This window comes from Rutilus rutilus, assembly GCF_951802725.1.
Source record: "Rutilus rutilus genome assembly, chromosome: 1".
NCBI classification, from domain to species: Eukaryota; Metazoa; Chordata; class Actinopteri; order Cypriniformes; family Leuciscidae; genus Rutilus; species Rutilus rutilus.
In genome coordinates this window covers 36384563-36402818 of record NC_140209.1, presented here as the reverse complement: position 1 = coordinate 36402818, position 18256 = coordinate 36384563, and the positions used below count along the sequence as shown (strand labels likewise).

Sequence of the window (18256 nt, the reverse complement as noted above, 5' to 3'; positions counted from 1 at the left end):
ACAGGTCATTTTCAATCAGTGTAATCAGCTGGAAAACATCCAAATAAAATAGCTTCTTAAGGTTTTGGTAATGAACGAAATCATGTAGACATAAATTGTATATTGCTGTCATGCCCTGAGGATGTATTTGAAAAATTACTCTCTTGTAATGTTTCCTCGAAGATTAAAGGGTTTCATTTGTAGATCATTACTAGGCTTTACCGTGTATATGTGTATATTTTACTATGAAATGTAACATGCATCAAGCAAACCTTTTATGCACCCTTGCAGTACAGCAGTATATGTCCTCATAATTTTTACCTGCTGTTCAAATGTGCTAAATGTGTCGTTTTACTATGAAATGTTTACTGATTGACCCCTTATGCCAAACGTGGTCTTTCCCTTTGCTTATCTCTCTGCACATCCTATTACCAGGGCTTGCAAATTAAGTCTCAGTTTGACATACAGCTTTTGCAATTGCATACTACAGTAGTGAAGCACGCCATTCGGACGGGAGGTACATGTCACATGAACAGGAAGTTCAGAGAGATAAGCACAGGGAAATACCACGTTTGTCAAAAAAGGGGTCAAGCATTCCACATTTCACAGTAAAACGACACATTTAGCACATTTGAACAGAAGGTATGAATTATAAGGACACATACTACTGTTATAAATTCGAAATGTTATCTTCCTCCTAAATCTGTGTTGTACATGAATACTAAACAGTCACCAAGAGGCTTCACCCGCTCTCCGCACACATGGTACGGTCCTTCTCTCGCTCGCAGTGGTTGGCGCCGGTTGCTTTGCACATGGCCGAGTGAGAAAAAATCTCTGGATTACTGCAGTAAAAATTTACCACCGACTTCTCACCAGCCCGGACTGACAGGAATCGATCTCTAAATGCGAGATACGGAGAATATGGAGGCCGAAATGGAGTATGACGACGGAGAAGAGCCTTCGTTCAGCGATCCGGAGGATTTCGTGGATGACATCAGTGATCAGGGTAAGAGAGGCCTACGCTATTTAGCCCGCCTGCTAACAGCCTACGAGTCGCACACTAAACCCTAAAGCTGAAAATGTCGGCCCGGAACTAACACGAACACCCTTCGGATTAACTGTTTAGCAACATTTGATGCTGCACCACTGCCCTGTTTAAGAATAAACGCGTTTTATTCGGGTTAAAGCGCTCTTATTAACGTCCAGCATGTGCGCGAGCAGGACAAAAGCATCGTAGCAGCTTTAGGGAAATAGACGCGCGTGTCACAGCATTGAGTCAGCAGCTGTTTGCGCCTGATTTCAGAAGGTGTATTGTAGTGCTGCTAACGTCTGTTTACCCATACAGTGTGTTTAAGATGTTGACGGGGTCTTTATTTATCTGTATGCAGAGCTGCTGGAGGATGTTCTGAAGGATAAACCTCTGGAGGCTGACGGCATCGACTCGGTCATTGTGGTTGATAATGTTCCTCAGGTCGGACCAGAACGCCTGGAGAAACTCAGGAACGTCATCCACAAGATCTTCTCAAAGTTCGGCAAAATCACCAATGAATTCTATCCAGACGCAGACGGAAAGACTAAGGGGTAACTTTAACTATTGGTTTGCATGGGTGTGCTATGGGAAGTAGGAACGCTCCATGATATCGTTGTCATTTGGTGAATACTATATGTCTATTGCTGCTTGGCCTACTGTTTTAAAATGGATATGTTTATATAAACGAAATGGATGGATACTGTACTTTTGTAACCTATTATGCTTATACTGACTAATATGATTCTTGATATGGTAAAGCATGGTGGGATTGTGTCAGTCGTTGAATTCTAATTTTCAATGCGCTTCATCTTCACAGGTACATTTTCCTGGAGTATTCTGCACCAAGTCACGCTCTTGAAGCAGTCAAGAACGCCGATGGCTACAAGCTGGACAAGCAGCACACTTTCCGTGTCAATCTGTTCACAGACTTTGATAAGTATGTTGTCCTTAATTGTGCTGATATTGTGAGATTTGTTGCAGAGCTCAAACGGCACAGAAGAACGACACTGTTGGAGACAATTTCAAAAAGATTTTTTTTCTCCAGCTTATGAGCAATGAATCATTGACAGCCAATCAGAATCCATCCTGCTCGTTAAAATTCAAGCATTTAAAGCGGCAGACAACAAAACTGCAGTGCGCCCATATAATAAACAGCACATTTACATGCACACCAATAAGATAACTCACAAAAAACAGCTTATTATATAACCTGTCATCCCAGTATACATGCAAACCTGTAACGCAACGATGATTCAACCAGGTTAAGTGGTCATAAAAAAAATAGTCTCAGTTGTGGTCTTCGGTGAAGAATGATGACCATAGGAAATTAATGGGAAATCGACAAAAATTCGGAGAACACTGAGAATTCTGAGTACAATCTACCAATCGGCCACAATGTTGAAGTGCACATCAATGAAGGGGTGAAACTCTGAAACCTCAGGAGTGCAAAACAGACACACCCACTCACACACACACACACACACACACTAATGAACTGTAATAGAACAAATATGTAAAATAAAATCAATAATTCAGCGATTTCAATGCAGTACAAAAGTGGACAGCAAGGAAGGGGTTAAACTCTGAAACCTCAGGAGTGCAAAACAGACACACCCACTCACACACACACACCAATGAACTGTAATAGAACAAATATGTAAAATAAAATCAATAATTCAGCGATTTCAATGCAGTACAAAAGTGGACAGCAAGGAAGGGGTTACTCTCTAAAACATCAAAAGTGCAAAACAGACCCACACACACCAACACACAATTATGTACACAAATGAACTGGTAGGGCTATTACCATACAGCAAAAATGAGTCAAGAGTGAAATAAGAGGTTGAAATGAGATCAGATCCAGGTGGATTAAGCTGTGATGAAGCATTCCTGTTTATTTTGTAAAATTTTTATTGAATTTTAATGTTACTTGTAATGAAATGCTTTATTTGTATTCAGGTTTCACTATAATAATAAAAAATTTTTTTTTATTTTTTATTATAAACCTTGACAAAAAGTAGTATTTGAGAACTTCTAAAAAATACATTCAAATCCACATCTTAAAAGTAATTTTGTCCAGAAACCTCTAGAGGTTTCAAAAGCCACTCCATAGGGAGCTATACAGGCATCTAGTGGTAACACCATCAAATGACATGTTTTCTTTTATTTTCTCTCAACAGATTGTGCTAATCCACCTTAAAATTAGATTGAAAAGGCCTAGTCTCTATATTAATCTGAAATATTGCATTAATTGAAAAATTATTAAGAAAAAATGTATTTTCAATGGCAAAAATGGACCATAATTATTGCATAAATATTAAGTGCCATCAAATTCTCTCAAAATACAAAAGAAAAAATATTATTGAACTTAATATATTACATTGATTTTACTGGGGAAGGGAGGAAGTTTCATTTTCAGGTGTCCGGTCACTTTTGACCGCGAAGAGAACAAGTGTGACTCCCAAATGAGGAGCACCAATTCCTGATAGAAGCCCTGCTTCTGACACTTATCGGCCAAAGAAAACAAATTTCAGCGAATGCAAAATATTGACAAACACTAATCTAAAATTTCTCGTTTCTGTAGGTACATGTCAATCTGTGATGAGTGGGAAGCTCCTGAGAAGCAGCCCTTTAAAGATTTTGTGAGTAGTTATTCTTAAGAACTTTTCTGATTGTGTGTAATCCAGACTTCTGATATGCTTCCAGACCTGGCTATCCTGTATGCTTTTAAATCTGATATGCTTCTTGATTAACATTTGGTGTTTTGGTCTCAGGGAAATCTGCGTCACTGGTTGGAGGATTCTGACTGTCGTGATCAGTACAGCGTAATCTATGACTCTGGTGAAAGAACAGGCATTTTTGCTAATGATGTCAAGGAGCCTATTGAAGTGGAGGAGAGAGCGGTGGGTTAAAAGTTGCAACTTTTTTTTTTTTTTTTTTTTGTAGGAGCGTTCACCCGTTCATCTTTAAAATATAACCATGTGGCCATGTATACTGTATTCAGTATCTTTTTGTACATTTTGCTTGTAGCGCTGGACCGAGACATACGTGCGCTGGTCTCCAAAAGGCACCTACCTGGCCACATTCCATCAGAGAGGCATCGCTCTGTGGGGTGGTGAGAAGTTCAAGCAGATCCAGAGGTTCAGTCATCAGGGGGTCCAGCTCATTGATTTCTCTCCCTGTGAGAGGTATGCCATGTTCCCGTGTTGAAATGGGCTCTTATGTTATATAATGATGATGGTGATGATTATTATTACTATATTTATTTTATAGAGATTTCGGATCTTACTCTATTTAAAAACGCACTTGCATGATTCAATTTATGGCGATAATCTGAGTAGCCAAATAATGGCAGTTGAGTCGTTCAATCACTAATTCATTTGTTTAAATGCGTCTTTAAGCTAGCATAACATTTTTCAATGTTTTATTGAGCAATGCATGGTACATTCTTTTCTTTTTCATGCTGTTAAACACATTTTTAATGTAATTCGTGTTTGCAGATATGTTGTCACGTTCAGCCCTCTTATGGACACTAAAGATGACCCGCAGGCGATTATAATCTGGGATGTTCTCACAGGACAGAAGAAAAGAGGCTTTCACTGTGAAAGCTCTGCCCACTGGCCAATTTTCAAGTAAGTGTGGTTTGAGTTAAATTTCATGGCACGTGTTACTAATTCGATTACAGTCGAATTGGAATATTATTACTTAATCTAAAACTTGTTCTGCTCAGGTGGAGTCCAGATGGGAAGTTCTTTGCCCGAATGACGCAGGACACACTGAGCATCTATGAGACTCCTGTAAGTATCTTGTGTCAGAGATGCAAGGTTGGAAAATCCTCAGGTTTTATTTGTGTAATTAACAAATCAGCTTTTCTCCTTTTGTAGTCGATGGGTCTTCTGGACAAGAAGAGTTTGAAGATAAATGGAATCAAGTGAGTAAAATAAAACTATTGAGAACATAAATACACTGTCGGTCAAAAGTTTGGAGTTGAAAGTAAGAATTTTCAATGCTTTTGAAAGAATCTCGTAAGCTCACGAAGTCTGCAATTATTTGATCAAAATAGTCAAAACAGTAATATTGCAAAAACAGCAATTACTTCAGTGTTAAGTGTCACGTGATTCTTCATAAATCATTCTAATATGATGATTTGCTGCTCAACAAACATTTCATATTATAAATGTTGATGTTGAATGTTGAAATGATTCTTTGATGAATAGAAAGTAAAAACAAACTTCATTTTTTAAATAGATTTTTTTTGTAGTATTATAAACATCTTTACTGACACTTTTAATCAATTTCGTGAATCCTTGCTGAATAAGAGTATTAATTTCTTTAAAAAAAAGAAGTAATATCCCTAAACTTTAAAAGTTTTATTATTTTAAATGGCTTGCGCCAAATCTATCACTATTCATTACACTGAATTATTTATCTGTTTGATGAGTGTTTTTTAAAAGATATATTTTAATGTAAAATGAATGCAATGTCCATAGGGATTTCTCCTGGTCACCTGGTGATAACATCATTGCATTCTGGGTTCCTGAGGATAAGGACATCCCAGCAAGGGTGACACTCATGCAGCTTCCATCAAGGAACGAGATCAGAGTTCGCAACTTGTTTAATGTTGTGGATTGCAAACTTCACTGGCAGAAAAATGGAGACTATCTCTGCGTGAAGGTTGACCGAACACCCAAAGGAACGCAGGTATAAGAGCTGTATTGAATTTATACTACCAGGTTTAGCTTAAACATTTCCTTTTCGTGGATTTGCTCAATTCGTTTTGTACTTCAGGGCGTTGTCACCAACTTTGAGATCTTCCGAATGAGAGAGAAGCAGGTACCTGTGGATGTGGTGGAGATGAAAGGTAAAGAAAAGATAATGTTGCTGTTTCTTCTTTCTCACTGTCTTTTACCCCTACTCTTGGTTCTGATTTCTCTACCCATCTTACAGAGGGCATCATTGCTTTTGCTTGGGAACCAAATGGCAGCAAGTTTGCTGTGCTACATGGTGAATCTCCCAGAATCAGTGTATCTTTCTACCATGTGAAGAACAATGGCAAAATTGACTTAATAAGTGAGTGTTCACATTGTAAACGCATTTCTCTTGACAAGTAGTTTTTAAGATATGTGCGTGATCTAAATATTAACCCCAAAATGTATTGTTTCAGAAATGTTTGACAAGCAACAGGCAAACAGCATCTTCTGGAGTCCACAGGGGCAGTTTTTGGTCTTGGCTGGGTTGAGGAGGTCTGTACTCAATCAAATGTGTGGTTTTTCTATGCGTTTATTTTTAGAGTGGTTCATTTGTATAATTTTACACGTTTCGTCCTGTAGCATGAATGGAGCTCTTGCTTTTGTGGACACGTCAGACTGCACCATGATGAACATCGCAGAGCATTACATGGCCTCAGACGTGGAATGGGACCCCACTGGAAGATATGTTGTGACGTCTGTCTCCTGGTGGAGTCACAAGGTGATTTAACTGATTTAAATACAAAAATAGCTAAAATAACAGTAGCGGTCAGAACGAATCGAATAATACTGAAAAAATGGCCACAAAACAATTAATCAGCACAACTGTTTAAACATTAATAATAAATGTTTTTTTGAGCGGCAAATCGATCGGTATATTAGACTGATTTCTGAAAGATCATATGACACTGAAAACTGGAGTAATGACTGCTGAAAATTCAGCTTTTCTCTCAGGAATAAATTACAGTTTAAAATATATTCAAATAGGAAAGTTATTTTAATCCTAATATTTCACAGTAATTCTGTTTTTACTGTATTTGATCAAATAAATGCAACCTTGGTGACTGTAAGAGACTAATTTTTCTTTTAAATTTTACCGACAATTTACTGAATGGTAGTGTATATATAAACTCTTGTACCAAAGATTGATTTTTTTAAATGTATTTTTTACATATTTATTATTTTTGTTTAATGTGTTTGGATTGGATTGGGAATGCATCTCAGGTGGTTTTTGTATAAAATGTTTTTGATTTAGGTGGACAACGCCTTCTGGCTGTGGACATTCCAGGGCCGTCTTCTGCAGAAGACCAACAAGGAACGCTTCTGCCAGCTGCTGTGGAGGCCCCGTCCTCCCTCTCTCCTGAGTCAAGAGGAAATAAAGGTGAGATGGGGTCAGATGCAGGGTCACTTTCATTACTCTCAACTCCCTTCAGTGTGAAGTCTAATCCCACCTCGCCTTTTGAAACCCACAGCTCATTAAGAAGGACTTGAAGAAGTACTCCAAGATCTTTGAGCAGAAAGATCGTCTCAGTCAGTCTAAAGCATCAAAGGTATGAGATTGATGTTATATTTTTTTCTAGGATGCATACAGTATTTACATGTGGATCAAAGTTCAGTGCTCAAATTTAGATGAGTGACTTGTGCTTTACAGGAACTGGTGGACAAGAGACGTGCCATGATGGATGAGTATCGCAAATACCGTGAGAGAGCCGCGGACATTTACCAAGAGCAGAGACCTCTCCGCCTTGAACTTAGAGGAGGTAACTAATGCAGAGAACAGCTCTGTCCATCATTGAGTTTTATTAGCCGCTTTTCCACTGTCGAGCCAGGGCTAACAGGGATAACTTTTTTTAAAAAAAAATGTATGTGTATATTCGATTGTTTAGACGCGCACAAGCTAAAGATAAAAGATTCTCTTTCCAATGATTCTGAACTTAGTTTTTAAAACAGTTTTCTGCTATCTTCCAATTCCTCACACACACCTCTGGAACCTTCTGTAAAACAATCTTTCATAAAGTTTGGAAAGGCTGAACTGAAGTGAATTAGTGACATTCGCAGTCTTCTTTGCACAGTATATGCGCTGAGAACCGGCCGGATGTTATGCTTGCAGTGTGCGTTCTCGCCCACCGGTATTTTCCTTACAAATGTTCAATGAAAGCATAATTTATGTTGTTTGGAATGCAGTGGGCTTATATATTAAAAATGTTAAACTCACTGACAGAAGGCTGCTTTCAGTTTCAAATGCTGATGCGCGCAATTGAAGCGATCGTGTAAGAAAAATATCCGAAATTTAAAACTTTGACTAAAGTAACTAGCTTCCGGCAGACGGCCGTACGCAAGTTGACCTACGCCAAAAGAGTAACACTTGAACTTGACGCACAACGTAATGACGAACGCGGTTGCCCAGCCAAGTGTTACTCTTTTTGGCGTAGGTCGACTTGCGTGCCGCCGTCTGCCGGAAGCTAGTTATTTTAGTTGATAAAGTTTTAAATATGGATATTTTTCTTACACGAACGCATCGCTTCACTTCAGAAGGCCTTTATTAACCCCTGCAGAGCCGTTTCTAGCACTTTTATCTCGGATGGATAGGGTTTGATGGGCTTCCAAAATCATATACCCATTGACTCCCAATTTAAGGCTTGGAAGAGCCAGGAAATGTTTTATATAACTCCAATTGTATTCGTCTGAAAGAAGAATGTTATACACCTAGGATGGCTTCAGGGTGAGTAAATCATGGGCTAATTTTAATTTTTGGGTGAACTATCCCTTTAAGGGATCAAACAGACAGGACAAACCACATCTTGTATTTTAAAAGAGATCTGCACTTTAGTGTGAATGCAGCTTATCGGTTCTACCGCAGTCTATGATGTCTTCATCATCGGTAATAATAAAACAGTAAAGACGAGAAAGACAAATATCATTCACTGCTCTTGAGAGGAAAACGTTCAGGTATACTCTAGCACTCTTTGTTTATTGCTTATAATATGTTTTATTTTCCCTCTTTATTTACTAGCTTTTTATGTTTTGTTAGACCTAGTTTAAATAGGCTATTTACAATTATTTACATGCAATTGTTAATTTAATTATTAAAGTGTCATTTTTTTCTTTAAGTTCTATTAAAGGGTCATGAAGCCCCCCCTCTTTCAGCTCAAGTCTAGCTCACAATCTTTTTGAAAAATGCAACTTAATTGGGCGTGGATGGCTGTGAGAAGAAGGGAGGAGAGTGGGTGTGGCACGACACGGCAGGGGGGGGTGTAACTGTCATCGCCAGTGGCCCGTGCATATCAACTGTCACTAAAAATCAGTGGAAAAACATGAGGAAATGCTAGGTTTTTTTTTATAGCTGGCAAAGTTAAAGTCTAATGAAATACACTGACACCTTATTTTTGGCCTTTCAAAAGTAACTGAATGCCCTGCTACATATATTAGCCTACTGTAATTGTTTTTAAAACATATTAATGTACATGTATAATTATAATGTCATTATAAAATATATATTTGTTTATATACACACTTTAAATGCATATATTTGAAAATAATAAATTTTCCGCTTAAAAAAATAAAAATAAACGTTTCGTACATAGCCTAGATCTACGCGCCCCCTGAACCTCCATAATAAAGATGGAGGTTGCTTCGAGAAAGCTCTCTTGCTTCGAGAACTGGAAAATGCTTTCTACACACACAGTTTAGATGTGTCCGTGGTTGATGGCCAACCAACCGCCGGCAGCCAGAGAAAGATATGCAACGTACTGAAACTTTTGCAACACGAAAAATTGCGTCCCATGATTGCCTCTCTCATCTACTACGCGATATCACAGTTTGACATGTCTGTCATTGGAAAGATCCACCTGGTGTCATGAATAATTATGAGACTCCAATGAGTCATCAAAGTACTACAGCGCTCTGTCACCTCACAGACTGTGACGTGCACACGATGAAGATTTTAAACCCAGAAGATGAAAATAGTGGAAAAAAACTCAAATTTAACCTTTTTCCCCCTACTTTTAAATCTAACAGATGCTAACATTGTCTTCAATGGTGTTCAACACACATACCTCTGTTAAAATCTCAGAAAATTTAGTTTAGGGTTTTATGACCCTTTAATAAGATTCATTAATAAGAAAAAAATGTAGATCAAGAATCGTTCTGGAATTGGATCATGATTCCCAGAATCGGCTCGAATCATGAGGTGACTAAAGATTCCCACCCCTACTATACAAAGATTTATTGATTGTCTTTGTTGAATTATACAGAAGATAAAGAGCTTAAATTACTGCATATTAAATCGCAATATTGGTAAAAAAAAAAAGCGCAATTATTTTCCAAAATCGTTCAGCCCTGGTGTCAGTGCACCATTATAAATGACTACGCAAGTCAGAGCATGCAGATGAAATACAAAAAACCCTGTCATGTTCTCTTGCATTTGGATGCTGGTGTTTGGCCACTTCTGTGAGGGAATTAACTAAATCATTCTGATGACTCTAGCTCAGGCATTTCAGGATGATCAAACCAACATTTGAGATGCTGTGCAATAATATTTCTTCGTGGTTTAGTCCAGTTATCCAATCACATCCTCTGTTGAGGCAGTTTTTTTTTTGTTGTGCATAGAGGGATTTGTTTTGTAAATGTGTTTCCATTGTAGTTTATGTGCACGTCGTCTTATCAGATAACAAATTGAACCGCCTCAGTTGAGCTTAAGTTTAAGCACATTTTTTGAATATATGCGCTTCCATCCAGCATTTTTATTTTATGCAATATCCCAAAATGTGCATAAAAATAGGTGAATGGAAACAGCAAGTGGCAAGGAACCCAAAATATATGACAGAAACAAGACTCAGTCTGTGATGGTTATGACATTTAATTGTCAACAGAATAATTATTGTCAACATGTAATTATTGTGACAGTCCTACCTAGAGGTTGAGTTTGGGTTAAACACTATATTCTAGTCATCACTGGATTTTCTAATCTTTTCTAGGTGTGGACACTGATGAGCTAGACAGCAACATCGATGATTATGAGGAAGAGACCATTGAGTTTTTCATCAATGAAGAAATTATTCCCATTGGAGATCTGTAATTCCAACAGCAGGTACTGCAGCAATATTACTCTGGCATGGTCTTTGTAATACCTTGGCACAGTCGTAATTATATTGTTTTCTTATTTTCAGTATCCGTTTTTTAGTGGAGGAGAGTGGCAAATTGAGGGATCCCCATATAAGAGTATTCCTTGTTATCATCAGTCAAGTGCCTTTTAATACTGGTCGCTGCAGAAGGAGAATTTGGTGCCACTGTTGACTGCTGCTTTTTAACAAAATCATCCAGCTGTGGGAGAAGCTGCCCTGCCAACATCATCCAGGCCTGCTTTTGGTGGATCTGATCCTAACGTGTTCTTGTTCCTGCCTTTGGTTGGTCTACCTCATCAAAGGGTGTCACCATGGCACAAAATGCCATAAACTGTTTTTACATCAGCTCACCGAAGGAAGACTTTTTGTTTCCTAAGATTTTCCAAAAGGCAAACTTGTACTCTAGTGTGCAAAAATGGCACTACAGTGGTCTATATCCTCCTCCATTCAGATTACCTGATATTAAATGTGCAACAAGGGAATAAAGTTGAACTGAAATTTAAGTCTTTGTTGTTTTTCTCTATTGTTGAATTTGAAGCAAAAACACATGATGAAACTTTTGCTAGTTCTACCTTACTAAACTTCAGTTGATAGTGTATTTTAGACAATAATAGGTTTTTGTGCAGAAACAATATCTGGGATTTTAGGAAATGTTGGAGTAAATAATGATCAAATTTGTATAATGTGACATTCAGGTTGTCTTTCAACCTTAGTGTGTGTACCCCCCCCCCCATTTAATTTAATTCAACATTTAATTGAATTTATATTTTGTGAGGAAAGATACATGCATACACTTACTAATATATATACTGTATAAATGTATAACAAAAAGCTGTTTCTGCCTAATAAAATATTTTAGAGAAGGCATAACTAGAAAAATATTTATTATATTAGTATTAAGTGGTATTTAAGCCAGTGGGGTCCATCAACTCCCATATTATTCCAAATATATTTTGTGTTCAATAGAAAATAAATCATATAGATTTGGAACAACTTGAGGGTGAGTAAATAAGTCCCCATGAAATCAAAGTTGAAGGTTTTTTTTTGGCTTTTAGTATGAATATGTTGGCCTTACTGTTATCTATAAGCTAGTATGCTCCTAAACAATGACAAAATTCACATTTAGAAGATAAAAGCGTTCAAAACTTACAGTCCCTCACTTCTGCCAATATGGATCAATAATTGTGATATCACTCTGCAATTCAGCTTCTCCAGATTTTCTGTCCAATCAAATGCTCTCTATAAAGTCCTCCCCTCTACACTATAAATAGATGCTGAAGCTGAGGCTAAAATCTGTCATTTTGTTCACACATTTACTATCTACATGGTGAATGGCACATAGTGCACTATATGGTGGATAGGGAACAATTCGGACAGTGTAAATTATACTTTCCATTGGGGCGAATTAAGTCTGGTTTTACGTTACTGTCGCACAAACACAGACTGCTCCGGTCCAGAGACACGATAGCACAGAGCGGATCACAAAATGTATTGGACCCCATTTGAATTCTGCACAGAATACTATATTTTAAAGCGATATGGAGAGGAAATGTCTAGAGATTGGGAGGAAACTGCGGCTTTACCGAGCTCAACGACTCTGGCTGAGCTATTGGCTATATTTCAAAAATGGGAGGAGCTATTCGGTATGCCCTGCCCTGTTTCAGTGGAAATTACGCTAAAACTCATCACATTGACTGCATCCAGAATGGCATACTTCCCTACTATAAATTAGGCGAAAAACAAACATTATGTGACACATAAGTATGTCCGAATTCACAGTATTCATTAACGAGTAAAAAAAAATAAAAAAATACCTGGATAACCTAACTGTTACTTCTTCCGGCGAGATTCTGAAGTGTGCATATGATGGACACTTTACTATCCCATGAGGCCACGGGAGAGGATTTATGAATGGCAGTGAAGCGAGGCAACTCTGACTGGTAGGTCACATGATAATGACAACATGGCGATTCTAGTCCAGATTACATTCATACACAACACACAATCAATTTCACCGTTGTGAAGTAATTTTTTTTTTTTAAATAAGTAGCCTACCTATGTGATTTCGGACGCAACCATTGAATAATGCTACACGTTTCAAGGCACTTTCTTGGGCTTTTAAATGTTTTCACGTTTGATTTTATGTGGTCCCATGTTGCTATGATTAACATATTGTTGCAAATGTTAATAAGAATTTAACACCAAAGTTTTATTGTGGTAGCGTTCCAACTGTTGCATTTTGCCAGAAATTATTGTATTGTAGGTGATACTCGTCATTCTCTGACACCTTTCATTATGTGGTCTTTTCTCTATAAAATATCAAAAGCGAAAGAGTGCTGTGCTGACAAAACTGTATCAGCAGAAGAACCTTGCGTTCACAGCATAGGTTCACAGTCAGAAATCTCGCGATATCTTGTACGGAGCACAGAAGCGCTGCTGTGTCAACAACCCGCGCGCTGCACATCCCTCCTCAGCTGACGCCGTCTGCCTGCCTGCCTGCCTGCCGAGAAATATACACTCCTGTTATGAGGTGAGACCGTTATCGTTACAGCCACATTTCGACACGTTACACATTAATTTCGACCATATCATTCTAAACATAGTACTCATTTAATTCCGTGTGCTCGAATCACAGCCGATGTACAAAACCCCAGGCATGAGTAGCTTCATGACTTCCTATGGAAAAAAGTGGTGTAGGCACTTGCTCTAGATTTGAATTCATATCTTCATGTTGTCAGTTTAGAAAACAATCGACACAGTATCATCCAATTTAACCGGAATCAGCTGCTTAGTAGAAAGTATGTATACATGAATATCTTAGGAGGAGTTTTCACGGATAAGCTCGAATGTTTGCCGCTTCCTCCCACAGTGAGAGATGGGTGTCAAAGAGCTGCATTGTGTCCAGCTGAATGTGAGGGGTCGCCTTTGCCTTTGAAATGAACGCGAGGGCATGGAAAATGTATAGCTGTTCAACTGTGAGTTTTCCGAATAATAATTGGCCTGAATTTAAATAAGAAATTCATACATCGAAATTTTAAATGTTAAAAATCCACATGTGTAGCTCGTAAACATTTTTGAGTGATTATTATTACGCCTCGCTAGCTACTATGCACGCACATTTGTTTGTAGCCGACATCATTTTGTGTTGTGCTGTGACGCCATTCACTAAACGAGCCAATAACTGTGCGTTATCAGCCTCATGTTTTGTCACACACGACAAATGTTACAGAGGAATTTAATGGTTCTGTTCCAACAAAACATTAATTACTGCTGTTTCCTATGTAGTTGTGTTCGTATTCTGTCTCCGCACTCCCTACAAGGAAGATAATAATCATATCAATGTTGAATGTAGAAGCCTGTAAACCCCTTCAGGGTGATATGAGACCCCAGTGTGCCAAAATAAACCATTGACGGAGGATACAGTACATTACATTACTTATTAAATAAATCTGTTTGAACTAAAACACCCTCAGTGTTATGTAAGGGATAATGTTTAGTCAGTCAGTCAGTTATTATGCTCAAACAACCCCTGACAGGATTTAATTAGTAAAATTGGCCTGCCGTCTGAATAAATGGACATGAGGATCATGTGTCAAAATATGAAAATCAAATTGTTTATCTTAAAGCATCCAGTAAGAAAAGATCTGACAAGCATCTGGTCAATATTATGAATTATTTGTAAAAGTAACTTTTTTCCGGTTAAGGCTGAAATATACTAAACAATAAAAAAAATCCTACCAGATTTTTTTTTTAAACACTATGCATCATACATTTGCTGACTGTACATAAATGGTTAATACACTAAATGACTGATGATCACACACAACACTCAATCACGACCAGTCAATCAGAAAGAAATTAAAATGTTGTGTCATGTAAAGAGAATATGAAATGTTACTTTTCTATTGCATAATGAAAGTCGCAATATTGCAAAACATTGAACCAAGTGGTTTGCACACTCTTGACTTCCCTTTTCTGATTTGTTTTCCTCTACTTCAGAGTATGATGTATGCGGTCTGGGCTGTGGATTGTGTAATGGAGTTGAGATGAGAATGGCACTCTCTCAGTCAAAATCAACCAAAATGGGTAAATCGAGACTGTTCCGCATTTTTATGATCGTGTGTGCCGTCTTCATGATCCTTCTTATAATCATATACTGGGATGATGTGGGAGCCTCTAATTTTTACCTGCACACAACCATCTCCGGGCCCCATCCGTCCCGCCTCTCTCCACAGGCCCGTCGTGACCCTGAAAAGAAAATAGAGGAAGACAAAGAGAGTTCGTTCTTGATGGACATAGATGCTTTTGTCAACCAGTTCTTGGAAGGAACCGCAGACCCCACGGAACAGGTGAGAGGAGAACCGCCCCCTGGAGACCCTCACAATCAGTCCTCTGAGAAGTCGGATGAGAAATTTGTCCCGAGACGAGAATGGAAGATCCATCTGACGCCAATTGACCCTGAGAAAAAACAGAAGCAAGAGAGTAGAAAGCAGCTGATCCAAGATGTCTGCAGTAACAGAAGTTTTTTAGACTTCCCTGGGAAGAACAGGACTTTTGATGACATACCCAATAAAGAGTTGGATCACCTCATTGTGGACGACAGGCATGGAATCATTTACTGTTACGTTCCCAAGGTGGCCTGCACAAACTGGAAGCGCATTATGATCGTGTTGAGCGAGAGCCTGTTATTGGACGGCGTGCCCTACCAAGACCCCCTAGATGTTCCTCAGGAGCTCATCCACAACAGTAGCCTGCACTTCACCTTCAACAAGTTCTGGAAGCGCTATGGAAAGTTCTCACGGCACCTCATGAAAATCAAGCTTAAGAAATACACCAAGTTTCTGTTTGTCAGGGATCCTTTTGTACGACTGATCTCTGCCTATCGCAACAAATTCGAACAAGAGAACGAGGACTTCTACAAGAGATTCGCTGTTATCATGCTGAAAAGATACAGCAATTACTCGGATCCTCCGGCCTCGGTCGTGGATGCTTTCGCCGCTGGGATTCGACCGTCTTTCTCAAATTTCGTTCGGTATTTACTGGATCCTAACACTGAGAAAGAGATGCCTTTCAACGAGCACTGGAAACAAATCTACCGTCTGTGCCATCCCTGCCAGATAAATTACGATTTCGTGGGGAAGCTGGAGACCTTGGATGAGGATGCTGAGCATTTGTTGCGGATTCTCCGCGTAGACAATGTCGTCGAGTTCCCGCAAAGTCATCGTAACCGTACGGTCAGCAGTTGGGAGCAGGATTGGTTCGCCAGCATACCATTGGAGTCCAGAAAAGAGCTGTACAGGCTCTATGAAGCCGACTTTAAACTGTTTGGATATTCCAAACCAGAGAAGTTGTTACATGAGTGACATGTTCATCGTCAGCTTTACTGGGGTGCTGAAAATATTTTCACAGCACAATAAACACGGTGATGGGAGCTCCTGATGCCTGGTTCCTAATGCGCGGCTTTTTCACTTTATGCTGTTTATAAAGGCTCTTTCACATGACTCTCGTCCAAAGGATCAATGTTTGTTTAGTTCGCATGGTCGCATGCAGGTAGATACTCTAATTGAACCATCTGCTTTCAAAAAGCATCTTTCTCCACTCAGCCATGCACATTACGTGCCGGGAACAAAAACAAGATATTGTGGCCGCGTTGTGCAAATTAGTTCAATGTGGCCACATTCGTTCCCTTGTTTTAGTCCAATCTTAGCCATGATTTAACCTGTTAAAGGCAGAGTATGCACGTTTGCAACTGCTAGAGGTCGCTTATTCAAAACAATAACAACGACGTAGCTCGATGACGCTGTGACGGAGCGTGGATCCATGGGAGTTGTCGTGTTCACCTCCGCAGCTGTTTTCGCTTTATGGGGTTATATTTGCCGACAGAACCCACAGTAAACGATAATGAATAATTTGTGGTCTATCACGAATGTGCAAAACAAACAACTGTGGCTTGCTAGACGTGTCTTTGCTACCACCATAAATTATGTATCATGCGAAAGCTTGCACACTCAATTCATCCAGTGGAAACAATTTTGAAAACGGAAATTGCATTACAGTGGAAATGGCCATTTAAATCCTTTTAGTGGGCTCAATTTTTGTGATATCAACTTAAAATCTGGAACACAACTTGATTTGGCACATCATGCCTTTGATTTGCTAGCACGGTTAGAGTCCAAATTATGTTATCCATTTTTTTTTTTTAGTTCAGTACATTTGGTTTACAGTGAGCAATCTTTTATAGCTTTAGTTTCATTTTTTGAAGTGCTTTCACATCTGCAATAATCGGCTCAGTATCCTCCCTAAAAAGGGGGGTGACAATTAACAGGTTAAATAAATTAAAAAAGGGAGCGAATTAGTTTAACGTGGCCATGATTTAACTAGAACAAGGGAAATAAGAGTACAACATGGACACAATTGAACTAAAACGAGGGGACAATTTGTTAAATCATGACCATAAATTAAGGCCAATAAATTAAGTTGTGAGAATGATGATAATAATAATAATAATAATTTGTTACGTTTATATAGCGCTTTTCTAGGTACTCAAAGCGCTTTACATGGAAGGGGGAATCTCCTCAACCACCACCAATGATTTCTTCTTGGCCAGAGTATCTATTTCTATGTCATGTCTGTACAAAAGTATTTGTTTTCACAAATATTTCATTGTATAATTTGTTTTATCACTTTATATTATAGTTATATTACCGTTGTATTATAGTATTGTTTTTTAATGATTTACCAGTGCCTGGTTTTTTTTTTCTTAATTATTTTTTTAAAAAACAATGAAATGGGATTTGGATATTTTTCCTGGATCTAGCCTTTGACGTCAAAGCTCCCGATAGTCACTAATAAATGGGTTTGTGACTGGTGAAAAAGCATGAAAAGCATAGCTGACTGTGTCACTGGCTGCACTTCGAAAAGATCAGTGATAAACAGCAAACTTTGCGCGTTTAGCATTTGCCCTGTAGCTTGATGCTTCACACTATATGGTTCAGTGCTGTGGGGGGACGCTGATGCGAGTCATGTGAAAGAGTCTTTAGGTCTTTGTGAAGCTTATGGGCATTGAAAGTAATACTGTAGTGAATATACATTCCTTGCACACAGGTTACATTTCCTCAATCCATTTCCCAGTAACCCCCTAAATGTGTAACTGTTTGCATTTGTATATGGACCTCATCGACAATTTGGAGAGACATTTAGATGGTTACCTACTCAGTGAAGCCTGCACAATGTTATTTTTTAATATACCGAACAGTGGTTTAAAAACAAACTCGTCACCTCATCAGTATTTTTCTTGTAGTTTGGATGGATGTAGATCAGAATGGATGTTGTAATCCCAGCAAGAGACATTTGTCCCTCAGTTTTGTAGTTGTATA

General features: G+C 38.6%; 2 protein-coding genes across 5 annotated transcripts; both read left to right on the top strand.

Moving 5' to 3' along the window:
* Nucleotides 1-480: 480 nt before the first annotated feature.
* On the top strand, nucleotides 481-11383 carry eif3ba (eukaryotic translation initiation factor 3, subunit Ba). The gene is made up of 20 exons (XM_084409620.1): nucleotides 481-621; nucleotides 709-985; nucleotides 1368-1560; nucleotides 1827-1946; nucleotides 3594-3651; nucleotides 3784-3912; nucleotides 4040-4197; nucleotides 4510-4641; nucleotides 4740-4806; nucleotides 4894-4940; nucleotides 5500-5710; nucleotides 5798-5870; nucleotides 5957-6079; nucleotides 6174-6252; nucleotides 6340-6478; nucleotides 7013-7138; nucleotides 7230-7307; nucleotides 7409-7517; nucleotides 10734-10846; nucleotides 10926-11383. Exons 2-19 carry the CDS (start codon nucleotides 883-885, stop codon nucleotides 10832-10834), a joined length of 2046 nt encoding a protein of 681 aa, XP_084265746.1. The 5' UTR covers nucleotides 481-621; nucleotides 709-882; the 3' UTR covers nucleotides 10835-10846; nucleotides 10926-11383.
* Nucleotides 11384-12773: 1390 nt separating this feature from the next.
* chst12a (carbohydrate (chondroitin 4) sulfotransferase 12a) lies at nucleotides 12774-17295 on the top strand. 4 transcript variants are annotated; one of them, XM_084407820.1, is made up of 4 exons: nucleotides 12774-12820; nucleotides 13207-13410; nucleotides 14880-14966; nucleotides 15116-17295. In XM_084407820.1, exon 4 carries the CDS (start codon nucleotides 15170-15172, stop codon nucleotides 16241-16243), a length of 1074 nt encoding a protein of 357 aa, XP_084263946.1. In that variant the 5' UTR covers nucleotides 12774-12820; nucleotides 13207-13410; nucleotides 14880-14966; nucleotides 15116-15169; the 3' UTR covers nucleotides 16244-17295. The 4 variants fall into 4 exon arrangements, with proteins under 4 accessions (XP_084263946.1, XP_084263945.1, XP_084263947.1 ...); XM_084407819.1 differs by adding an exon at nucleotides 13750-13855 and having other exon boundaries at nucleotides 14880-17295; XM_084407821.1 differs by lacking the exon at nucleotides 12774-12820 and adding an exon at nucleotides 13750-13855.
* The last annotated feature ends 961 nt before the right edge of the window (nucleotides 17296-18256 follow it).

What these genes read in the sequence shown, in the direction of transcription:
- eif3ba (XM_084409620.1), top strand. Translation starts at nt 883, where the DNA reads ATGCGAGATACGGAGAATATGGAGGCCGAAATGGAGTATGACGACGGA. An exon ending in GGATGACATCAGTGATCAGG is followed by an intron (nt 986 to 1,367) that starts GTAAGAGAGGCC and finishes ATCTGTATGCAG; the next exon opens with AGCTGCTGGAGGATGTTCTG. An exon ending in TCTCCTGGTGGAGTCACAAG is followed by an intron (nt 6,479 to 7,012) that starts GTGATTTAACTG and finishes TTTTTGATTTAG; the next exon opens with GTGGACAACGCCTTCTGGCT.
- chst12a (XM_084407819.1), top strand. Translation starts at nt 14,927, where the DNA reads ATGAGAATGGCACTCTCTCAGTCAAAATCAACCAAAATGGGTAAATCG.